At 39.3% G+C, this 10,687-nt stretch overlaps 4 protein-coding genes across 4 annotated transcripts; all 4 read right to left on the bottom strand.

Annotated features, from left to right (window-relative positions):
- Positions 1-779: 779 nt before the first annotated feature.
- Positions 780-2,061, bottom strand: LOC111597726 (zinc transporter ZIP1). Its single transcript, XM_023312568.2, has 2 exons — positions 972-2,061; positions 780-820 (listed from the first exon to the last, which is right to left on the bottom strand). The coding sequence occupies exons 1-2, from the start codon at positions 2,059-2,061 to the stop codon at positions 780-782; spliced, it is 1,131 nt and encodes a 376-aa protein (XP_023168336.2).
- Positions 2,062-2,705: 644 nt separating this feature from the next.
- LOC115483372 (zinc transporter ZIP1-like) lies at positions 2,706-4,177 on the bottom strand. Its single transcript, XM_030225085.1, has 3 exons — positions 3,835-4,177; positions 2,826-3,740; positions 2,706-2,758 (listed from the first exon to the last, which is right to left on the bottom strand). The coding sequence occupies exons 1-3, from the start codon at positions 4,175-4,177 to the stop codon at positions 2,706-2,708; spliced, it is 1,311 nt and encodes a 436-aa protein (XP_030080945.1).
- A 2,193-nt stretch (positions 4,178-6,370) lies between these two features.
- Positions 6,371-7,652, bottom strand: LOC115483373 (zinc transporter ZIP1-like). Its single transcript, XM_030225086.1, has 2 exons — positions 6,563-7,652; positions 6,371-6,411 (listed from the first exon to the last, which is right to left on the bottom strand). The coding sequence occupies exons 1-2, from the start codon at positions 7,650-7,652 to the stop codon at positions 6,371-6,373; spliced, it is 1,131 nt and encodes a 376-aa protein (XP_030080946.1).
- Positions 7,653-8,320: 668 nt separating this feature from the next.
- On the bottom strand, positions 8,321-9,350 carry LOC115483374 (zinc transporter ZIP1-like). The gene is made up of 2 exons (XM_030225087.1): positions 8,441-9,350; positions 8,321-8,373 (listed from the first exon to the last, which is right to left on the bottom strand). The coding sequence occupies exons 1-2, from the start codon at positions 9,348-9,350 to the stop codon at positions 8,321-8,323; spliced, it is 963 nt and encodes a 320-aa protein (XP_030080947.1).
- Between the last annotated feature and the right edge of the window lie 1,337 nt (positions 9,351-10,687).

A 10,687-nucleotide genomic window follows, 5' to 3' on the forward strand; every position in this document is an offset into this window, starting at 1 on the left:
AGATTGCGATGTCTTGTGATACGTATGAAGTCACAGCATGAAGCTAAATATAAGTCCTTTTAAGAGTGACGTCACACTACACAACTTTGTTGCAGAGGCAAATTGCTGACCTGTGCACAAGGGCCGAAATGGATTGCTGTTGCTACTGAGCGCAGCGGCGAGAGAATGAACCATAAAAACAGTTACATTGTTGGCTTTTTTTTATGAATATTTTACCAAAGCAGAATGCGATATTAAAACGGTTGCTCATTCGTATTGTTGCTTTATGAGCTTTGATTGCTATAGTAAATGCAAATGAACATTAAAAATAATATAATAACATTAAAAATAAATATAAGATAGAATACTAGTGCAATACTTAAGTTAATAAATTGTAATTAAGGTATGCAAATAAATTATTGGATTATATATTTTATACGCTTTAAATAGTTCGAATTATATTTATAACAGTTTATTTTAAAAGTTTTCTCTCTAGCGGCGCCACTGTTAGCTTGCAATCACTGGTTTAGCGCTTTTTCAGGCTCTGTTAATTTAATAGCTGTCAGACAGTGTGTACACACACTGAAAATAGAGTTGTTAAGCGCGCGCAATTTAAGATTTTTATATATTATTTATTGATTTAGTAATAGATTATATATGTGTTTGATGGCACTTGATTTGATAATATAAAATATTTAATAAATCGACATGGCTTGATGCTAGCACATATAATAAAAAATGTATATAATAACTAAATAAATATAATATAATTCATAATTTTTCATTGACTGGAGTTCACGCTAGTAACATGAGTCGTTATCAGCCCCTTCCGCTTCGTCAGCTGCAAGATATAATATAGAGTGGCATAGTTAATCAATAAATTTCTCCTGCATTAGCAGTAAATATCATTAATGATAACTAATGATAACTAAAGGCATGCGTATGTCAATCAAAAGCCAATAGCGGAATCTCCAACTTATCATTTCACTTACAAAGTATTTGCAGTCCAAACATTAAAGCAAAGCCGACCAGGGCAGCTAAATAAGCACGCCAACCAGCATGATTCTGTGTAAGAATCTCAAAGAAGACGACATAGAGCAACGTGCCGGAGGCAATGCCCTGTAATATGCCAGAAGGGACACTCGGCTGATTCGCATTTGCCTGCTGACTGATGCCAATGCCAATGCCTATGCCAATAGCCGTAACAATCGAGTATGTTACGAGATAGATGATGGCCAGGGAAGCACGGGTTCTAGCCACCAGCAGCTCCATGCCCACACAGAAAGCCAGCACCAATTTGTGGGCGGCCACAGCGGCAAACATGAACCAAACTGTTGCCACAGTGCCCTCCAAGCCTATGGCCATGCCCTCAAAGAGTTCGTGCAGCGACAAGGCCAATATAATGCCCAATCCGCGCATTGAGGAGCCATTGGTATCCACGGGCACATGACTGTGTCCATGTCCATTCGCTGCCGGCAGCTCGTGATCGCTATGTTGATGCTCCTCTTTACTCGCCTGCAGTTCATCCGGTTTGCGTCGTGTGCTACGCAGCAATATGCTATGCCGAATGCTGTGACCACGCTCGAAGGCTTCACTGGCCAGCGATTCCTTTCGGCTCAGCTTGTGCTGATGATGCTGCATAAACACATGCATCACTTCATCCAGGGCATACATCAAAAAGAATCCTGTGCACATCAGCATTTCGGGAAGGGCAAAAGGTGTCGCCACCAATATGCCACAGTGCTGCAATAGCTCAACCACTTCTATCAATTCCGTCAACATCTGGAGAAATGTGGTGCAAAGCAAGACACCACCACCAAAGTAGAGCAGACAGCGCACCGCAGTCGAAGCGCGCGTCTCTTCGGGATCTTTTTTAGTCCATTCCAGGCAACGATCCAGCATGTAGGGTAAACTGCCACAGACCACAGTCACCACAATTAGCACCACCATAGCCACAATTTTGGCCACAATCAACGCATGCTTATCCACCGTAACAGTTGCCATAGTTGAACTCTCAACTTCAACTTCCATGAAATTTGCTGTGGTTGATGGCACCGCCGGCGGTATTGGTATTTCGTACATCTTCGCACCACCGAATGAAAGTGACAAGTGCAAACGAATTACTATCGAAGCAACCACTTATACCCCTATCTGCTTATATATTTGAGCACTGATTGACACCAGAAATTATAATCGTCTGGGAAATAAATTAAATAGGCGTATTCTCAGACCATTTTTTTTTGTCCCCTTTGACTTTGTTGCTAATTTATGTAACGTTTTCACTTTAATTGTTCAAAACGATATTGAAACTTTAATTTGTTCAAATAAGAATTTACTGATCTATATTTGCAAGATTAATGACAGAGATTCACTACACTGAGGAAAATTTAAAGTGACGACATTTTGAAGAAAAATATTTGATTTTATTTTGTAATTTTTCCATATGAAAAAATTTGTAAATATATTTTTTCTTCAAATTTTTCTTGAATTTTAAAATAATATTTATTTTATTATATATTTAAAATATATTTAAAATATAATTTTAAGTCAAGAAAATATTAAGAAATAATGTAATCGGGATAGAGTTTATGAATGGAGCTCACTGAGCTCAGCTTTTCGATTAATTTCAAACAAAGCACCTTAAGCAAGAGTAAAAGCTCTTCCATAAAGCTTTGATTGAAGTTTTGAATGTTAGAATAAATCGTATAAGTTTTAAGCCCATTATTTTAGCTCTTATTCGAGGGGCAAACATATGCAGATTTGCCAGCAGCTTCAACAACTGTTGAGGAGGATATAGAAAGCTGTTAGCAGAAGTCAAATCAATTTTCATCTTTAATCAAACTTACCTCCAATTTGCAAGCCAAACATGAGCAGAAAGCCGCCAAGAGAGCAGAGAAATATGCGCCAGCCCGCGTGATTCTTGGCCACAATTTCAAAGTAGACGACATAGAGCAGGGTGCCGCAGGCGATGCCTTGTAGGATGCCCGCCGGAATGCTCGGATGATTCGCGCTGGTATTCTCTGTGATCGCAATGCCAATGCCCACGCCAATGGGCGTGACGATGGAGAAGACAATTAGATAAATGACAGCAATTAGCCAACGTGTGTGGGCCATCATAATCTCCATGCCAATGCAAAAGGCTAAGACGAGCTTGTGGACTGCAATGGCAGCGCACATAAACCAGACCGTATCCACGGTCTCCTCCAGGCCAATGGCCATGCCGCCAAAGAGTTCGTGCAGCGAGAGGGCCACAATGATGCCCAGGCCACGCAGCCAATTCGGCTGCTCCGGTTCGACTTGTTCGCCCAACTCCAGCTCGACCTTTTCCTCCGGTTCGGCTACTTGTTCCATGGCCACTTGCAGCGCCTCTTGGATGGCCTTCTGTTTACGCTTCTGTCGCCTGCCCACAATAAAGTACATGAGCTCCTCGATGGCGTACATCAGAAAGAAACCCGTGCACATCAGCATCTCGGGCAGGGCGAACGGCGTGTTAGCCAACATCTCACACTTTTGCAGGGCACCCACAACACTAACAACAGCCGGCAGGATGTGTATAAATGTTGTGGCAATAAGGACACCGCCACCGAAATTCAATAGGCAAAGGACAGCCAGAAACTCGCGTGCATTGCTCTTCGCCCGCTGCGTCCATTTGAACCAACGGTTGAGCACATAGGGCAGAAAGCAAAAAATTAATGTGACCACCAACAGCACCACAATAACCACAATTTTCGCCACCAGCAAGTTGTGATCGTTGAAATGAACTCCAATTGCAAATTACCTGCAACTTAACTTATTTTATATACCAATTTGATATGTATTTATAAATATATATAGCTTATTGTAGATATATGCCACAGTGCTGCAATAGCTCAACCACTTCTATCACTTCCGGCAACATGTGGAGAAATGTGGTGCAAAGCAAGACACCACCACCAAAGTAGAGCAGACAGCGCACCGCAGTCGAAGCGCGCGTCTCTTCGGGATCTTTTTTAGTCCATTCCAGGCAACGATCCAGCATGTAGGGTAAACTGCCACAGACCACAGTCACCACAATACAATACCACACCATAGCCACAATTTTGGCCACAAGCAACGCATGCTTATCCACCGTAACAGTTGCCATAGTTGAACTCTCAACTTCAACTTCCATGAAATTTGTGGTTGATAGCACCGCCGGAGGTATTGGAATTTCGTACATCTTCGCACCACAGAATGAAAGTGACGAGCGCAAATTGCGAATCGCAAAGTGCAAAGTGCGAATTGCTATCGAAGCAACCACTTATACCCCTATCTGCTGGCCGTTAATCTTATATATTTGAGCACTGATTGACACCAAAAATTATAATCGTCTGGGAAATAGATTAAATAGGCGTATTCTCAGACCATAAATATAAATACAAATAAATATTTTTAAGCAATTTATTTTTATTGTCTTTTTATACCCTGATCCCATTAAAAATGGCAAATCAGGGTATAATGGTTTTGTGCAAATGTATGTAACAGGCAGAAGGAGGCGTGGCAGACCCCATAAAGTATATATATTCTTGATCAGGACGACAAGCCGAGTCGATTGAGCCCTGTCCGTCTGTCTGTCCGTCCGTCTGTCCGTCTGTCCGTATGTGTGAACGCGTGGATCTCAGCATCTATAAGAGCTAGAGACATTTTTAGAGAAATTTTTTTTGTAGGTCCGTGTATAGCACGCGCAGGTCAAGTTTGTTTCAAATATTCGATAACCATTCGCATTTAATTGTTATCGAATAAAAACATTATTGAAATGCAGTAAATAAATTATATCTCGAACGTCTAAAGAGCTAGAGCCAAATTTTGTATGTAGTCTTATGTATATTTTATGCAATTTTGATTTTTGTTGGATTTTGGATACCGGCTCCAAATTCCCCCAAATTCTTAGAATTTAAGTTTAGTTGGAACTAGGGCCATTATGTGAAGGCGTTTGCATTTCAACCAAGCCAATAGGATATGTAGATCATATGCTGAAAATTTCATTAAAATCCATTAAGTAAAACAGAAGTTATTGAACAAAACGTTTGGCCAATTTGCAAAAGCGCATGTCAGCAGCGCCACGCGCACGCATTTTTCCTATGCATGTGCACACATACATTCAAATGCGTGTATTCTTTTCTGTTCCAAGAATTGAAATTGCGATTGAATTGTGCTGAATATTAGCTGCTACTTATGTTCAAATTTGCAACAGCTGACTTGGGAGGGACAGTGGCTGCATTGGTAGAGGCGCCGCTCCCATGCAGTTTGGGCCGGGTTCGAGACCAGTGGAGATGAAATGCTTTTTATTGTTTTATTTTTTTTTTAGTTCTGAAGTGGCGGTGTTGGTAGAGTTTGTGCACGTTGCGCAAATAATCCGGGTTCGAATCCTGGTCTCGCAATGTCGATTTTTATTTGTTTTCTTTTTTTTTTTTTAATACTCGATACAAACTACGGAAAATATTACAAAACTCAAAGGACTGGGATCAGGGTATCTCCTAGTCGGGCACCCCGACTAGAGCTTTCTTACTTGTTTTAAATCAAATTCAAATATATAAAATTATATAAATTATATATAAAATTATTGAATTAATGTAGTCTGTGGCAAAATATGAAGATTGCGATGTCTTGTGATACGTATGAAGTCACAGCATGAAGCTAAATATAAGTCCTTTTAAAAGTGACGTCACACTACACAACTTTGTTGCAGAGGCAAATTGCTGACCTGTGCACAAGGGCCGAAATGGATTGCTGTTGCTACTGAGCGCAGCGGCGAGAGAATGAACCATAAAAACAGTTACATTGTTGGCTTTTTTTTATGAATATTTTACCAAAGCAGAATGCGATATTAAAACGGTTGCTCATTCGTATTGTTGCTTTATGAGCTTTGATTGCTATAGTAAATGCAAATGAACATTAAAAATAATATAATAACATTAAAAATAAATATAAGATAGAATACTAGTGCAATACTTAAGTTAATAAATTGTTATTAAGGTATGCAAATAAATTATTGGATTATATATTTTATACGCTTTAAATAGTTCGAATTATATTTATAACAGTTTATTTTAAAAGTTTTCTCTCTAGCGGCGCCACTGTTAGCTTGCAATCACTGGTTTAGCGCTTTTTCAGGCTCTGTTAATTTAACAGCTGTCAGACAGTGTGTACACACACTGAAAATAGAGTTGTTAAGCGCGCGCAATTTAAGATTTTTATATATTATTTATTGATTTAGTAATAGATTATATATGTGTTTGATGGCACTTGATTTAATAATATAAAATATTTAATAAATCGACATGGCTTGATGCTAGCACATATAATAAAAAATGTATATAATAACTAAATAAATATAATATAATTCATAATTTTTCATTGACTGGAGTTCACGCTAGTAACATGAGTCGTTATCAGCCCCTTCCGCTTCGTCAGCTGCAAGATATAATATAGAGTGGCATAGTTAATCAATAAATTTCTCCTGCATTAGCAGTAAATATCATTAATGATAACTAATGATAACTAAAGGCATGCGTATGTCAATCAAAAGCCAATAGCGGAATCTCCAACTTATCATTTCACTTACAAAGTATTTGCAGTCCAAACATTAAAGCAAAGCCGACCAGGGCAGCTAAATAAGCACGCCAACCAGCATGATTCTGTGTAAGAATCTCAAAGAAGACGACATAGAGCAACGTGCCGGAGGCAATGCCCTGTAATATGCCAGAAGGGACACTCGGCTGATTCGCATTTGCCTGCTGACTGATGCCAATGCCAATGCCAATGCCAATCGGCGTAACAATCGAGAATGTTACGAGATAGATGATGGCCAGGGAAGCACGGGTTCTAGCCACCAGCAGCTCCATGCCCACACAGAAAGCCAGCACCAATTTGTGGGCGGCCACAGCGGCAAACATGAACCAAACTGTTGCCACAGTGCCCTCCAAGCCTATGGCCATGCCCTCAAAGAGTTCGTGCAGCGACAAGGCCAATATAATGCCCAATCCGCGCATTGAGGAGCCATTGGTATCCACGGGCACATGACTGTGCCCATGTCCATTCGCTGCCGGCAGCTCGTGATCGCTATGTTGATGCTCCTCTTTACTCGCCTGCAGTTCATCCGGTTTGCGTCGTGTGCTACGCAGCAATATGCTATGCCGAATGCTGTGACCACGCTCGAAGGCTTCACTGGCCAGCGATTCCTTTCGGCTCAGCTTGTGCTGATGATGCTGCATAAACACATGCATCACTTCATCCAGGGCATACATCAAAAAGAATCCTGTGCACATCAGCATTTCGGGCAGGGCAAAAGGTGTCGCCACCAATATGCCACAGTGCTGCAATAGCTCAACCACTTCTATCACTTCCGGCAACATGTGGAGAAATGTGGTGCAAAGCAAGACACCACCACCAAAGTAGAGCAGACAGCGCACCGCAGTCGAAGCGCGCGTCTCTTCGGGATCTTTTTTAGTCCATTCCAGGCAACGATCCAGCATGTAGGGTAAACTGCCACAAACCACAGTCACCACAATTAGCACCACCATAGCCACAATTTTGGCCACAATCAACGCATGCTTATCCACCGTAACAGTTGCCATAGTTGAACTCTCAACTTCAACTTCCATGAAATTTGCTGTGGTTGATGGCACCGCCGGCGGTATTGGTATTTCGTACATCTTCGCACCACCGAATGAAAGTGACAAGTGCAAACGAATTGCTATCGAAGCAACCACTTATACCCCTATCTGCTGGCCATAAATCTTATATATTTGAGCACTGATTGACACCAGAAATTATAATCGTCTGGGAAATAGATTAAATAGGCGTATTCTCAGACCATTTTTTTTTGTCCCCTTTGACTTTGTTGCTAATTTATGCAACGTTTTCACTTTAATTGTTCAAAACGATATTGAAACTTTAATTTGTTCAGATAAGAATTTACTGATCTATATTTGCAAGATTAATGACAGAGATTCACTACACTGAGGAAAATTTAAAGTGACGACATTTTGAAGAAAAATATTTGATTTTATTTTGTAATTTTTCCATATGAAAAAATTTGTAAATATATTTTTTCTTCAAATTTTTCTTGAATTTTAAAATAATATTTATTTTATTATATATTTAAAATATATTTAAAATATAATTTTAAGTCAAGAAAATATTAAGAAATAATGTTATCGTGATAGAGTTTATGAATGGAGCTCACTGAGCTCAGCTTTTCGATTCATTTCAAACAAAGCTTTTTTTCAAGCAACTTGAGCAAGAGTAAAAGCTCTTCCATAAAGCTTTGATTGAAGTTTTGAATGTTAGAATAAATCGTATAAGTTTTAAGCCCATTATTTTAGCTCTTATTCGAGGGGCAAACATATGCAGATTTGCCAGCAGCTTCAACAACTGTTGAGGAGGATATAGAAAGCTGTTAGCAGAAGTCAAATCAATTTTCATCTTTAATCAAACTTACCTCCAATTTGCAAGCCAAACATGAGCAGAAAGCCGCCAAGAGAGCAGAGAAATATGCGCCAGCCCGCGTGATTCTTGGCCACAATTTCAAAGTAGACGACATAGAGCAGGGTGCCGCAGGCGATGCCTTGTAGGATGCCCGCCGGAATGCTCGGATGATTCGCGCTGGTATTCTCTGTGATCGCAATGCCAATGCCCACGCCAATGGGCGTGACGATGGAGAAGACAATTAGATAAATGACAGCAATTAGCCAACGTGTGTGGGCCATCATAATCTCCATGCCAATGCAAAAGGCTAAGACGAGTTTGTGGACTGCAATGGCAGCGCACATAAACCAGACCGTATCCACAGTCTCCTCCAGGCCAATGGCCATGCCGCCAAAGAGTTCGTGCAGCGAGAGGGCCACAATGATGCCCAGGCCACGCAGCCAATTCGGCTGCTCCGGTTCGACTTGTTCGCCCAACTCCAGCTCGACCTTTTCCTCCGGCTCGGCTACTTGTTCCATGGCCACTTGCAGCGCCTCTTGCATGGCCTTCTGTTTACGCTTCTGTCGCCTGCCCACAATAAAGTACATGAGCTCCTCGATGGCGTACATCAGAAAGAAACCCGTGCACATCAGCATCTCGGGCAGGGCGAACGGCGTGTTAGCCAACATCTCACACTTTTGCAGGGCAGCCACAACACTAACAACAGCCGGCAGGATGTGTATAAATGTTGTGGCAATAAGGACACCGCCACCGAAATTCAATAGGCAAAGGACAGCCAGAAACTCGCGTGCATTGCTCTTCGCCCGCTGCGTCCATTTGAACCAACGGTTGAGCACATAGGGCAGAAAGCAAAAAATTAATGTGACCACCAGCAGCACCACAATAACCACAATTTTCGCCACCAGCAAGTTGTGATCGTTCATCGTGATAGCTGCAAATGAAAATGAACTCCAATTGCAAATTACCTGCAACTTAACCTACTTTATATACCAATTTGATATGTATTTATAAATATATATAGCTTATTGTAGATATCAAGCCATTTTTCGTTTTCTTTACTTAACTCGACTTATATCCTAAAGCTCTTAAGTTTTGTTTAAATAAAAAGGCTTAAACTAGTTACGCTACTGTAGAAAGTAGAGCAGCGACACCACGAAGTGAACGCGACATTTTTTTTATAATAAGAAAATAATTTCTTTAAGTAAATAAAAAATCTATAACTTATATTATATTTTATATATATATTAAAATAATTAATTTAAGTATTAAACTTGATTGAAAATATATATTAGTGTATTTTATTTATATAATAAATAAAAATAAAGAATTTTAAGCAATTTATTTTTATTGTCTTTTTTAAAATTAAATTCAAATATATAAAATTATATTGAAAACTTAAATCATTTTTTAAATACAAATTTCGAATTGTAAGGAATTGAATAAATAAGACATTAGACTTCATATTTTTATTTTTAAATTATTTTTTAAATTAAATAAATAATAAAAAAAAAATTAAAAATAATTCTTATAATAAATTAAAATTAAAATTAAAATAATTGCATAATATATATATGTATATTTAATTTAATTTCATATATAATTTAATATTTTAAGATGAGCCCATTTGTTTCAGTGTACTGTCACTATACTTAGAACTAAAAACACTAAGCCTTATTTCGGTTGCCAATCTGAAATTTGCACAAAAATTAATATTATGTGCGGGGCGTTTCATGAGCCTCATGAGCTCTTTGTTGCGCGTTTGAAAATTCATACTGATAACTTCAAATGGGCAAAACCAAACAAAAGTATTGAGGCCTAAATCAATGCACGCGCCTCTGGCAGAGATAGCTGAACCACGTTGATATCTCCATTATAATAGAAAGAGAAACAAAATAATCTATAGTAAATAGATTACAATGCCAAGAAAACACAACATGAGCTAATTATTTATCACATCACTATATTTAGTTATATCATTCGATACTTCAATACGGCTGTTGTACTGAAATTTGATATTCACTTTTTCGTTGCCAACCGAAATTTCAGTGAAAGCCATAAAGCCCCCCCGGGTTTACCTTGTTGAAATTTCAGACTGATAACTGATAGCTGATAGCAAAGGTTCCACTGAAGTGTTAAGTTGTAACAATTGAAGTAAACAAGTGGGAGTGATCGACTATGATATACCCTGAACTCTGCGCAGTGCTGCTATTTCAAGACAGGGCAAGATATTGCTGAGTTCTCTGAGACTCAGCTGTTCATA

The sequence above is a fragment of the Drosophila hydei genome, unplaced genomic scaffold (assembly GCF_003285905.1).
Source record: "Drosophila hydei strain 15085-1641.00,03,60 unplaced genomic scaffold, DhydRS2 tig00008122-arrow-pilon, whole genome shotgun sequence".
Taxonomy (NCBI): Eukaryota; Metazoa; Arthropoda; class Insecta; order Diptera; family Drosophilidae; genus Drosophila; species Drosophila hydei.

Bases quoted from the DNA above. Each gene is read 5' to 3' on its own strand.
- LOC111597726 (XM_023312568.2), bottom strand. From the start codon at position 2,061: ATGTACGAAATACCAATACCGCCGGCGGTGCCATCAACCACAGCAAAT. The intron at 821-971 runs GTAAGTGAAATG...TATATCTTGCAG, and splicing joins GTTTGGACTGCAAATACTTT to CTGACGAAGCGGAAGGGGCT.
- LOC115483372 (XM_030225085.1), bottom strand. From the start codon at position 4,177: ATGTACGAAATTCCAATACCTCCGGCGGTGCTATCAACCACAAATTTC. The intron at 3,741-3,834 runs GTGGCATATATC...TTGCAATTGGAG, and splicing joins GGTTGAGCTATTGCAGCACT to TTCATTTCAACGATCACAAC. The intron at 2,759-2,825 runs GTAAGTTTGATT...CCTCCTCAACAG, and splicing joins GTTTGGCTTGCAAATTGGAG to TTGTTGAAGCTGCTGGCAAA.
- LOC115483373 (XM_030225086.1), bottom strand. From the start codon at position 7,652: ATGTACGAAATACCAATACCGCCGGCGGTGCCATCAACCACAGCAAAT. The intron at 6,412-6,562 runs GTAAGTGAAATG...TATATCTTGCAG, and splicing joins GTTTGGACTGCAAATACTTT to CTGACGAAGCGGAAGGGGCT.
- LOC115483374 (XM_030225087.1), bottom strand. From the start codon at position 9,350: ATGAACGATCACAACTTGCTGGTGGCGAAAATTGTGGTTATTGTGGTG. The intron at 8,374-8,440 runs GTAAGTTTGATT...CCTCCTCAACAG, and splicing joins GTTTGGCTTGCAAATTGGAG to TTGTTGAAGCTGCTGGCAAA.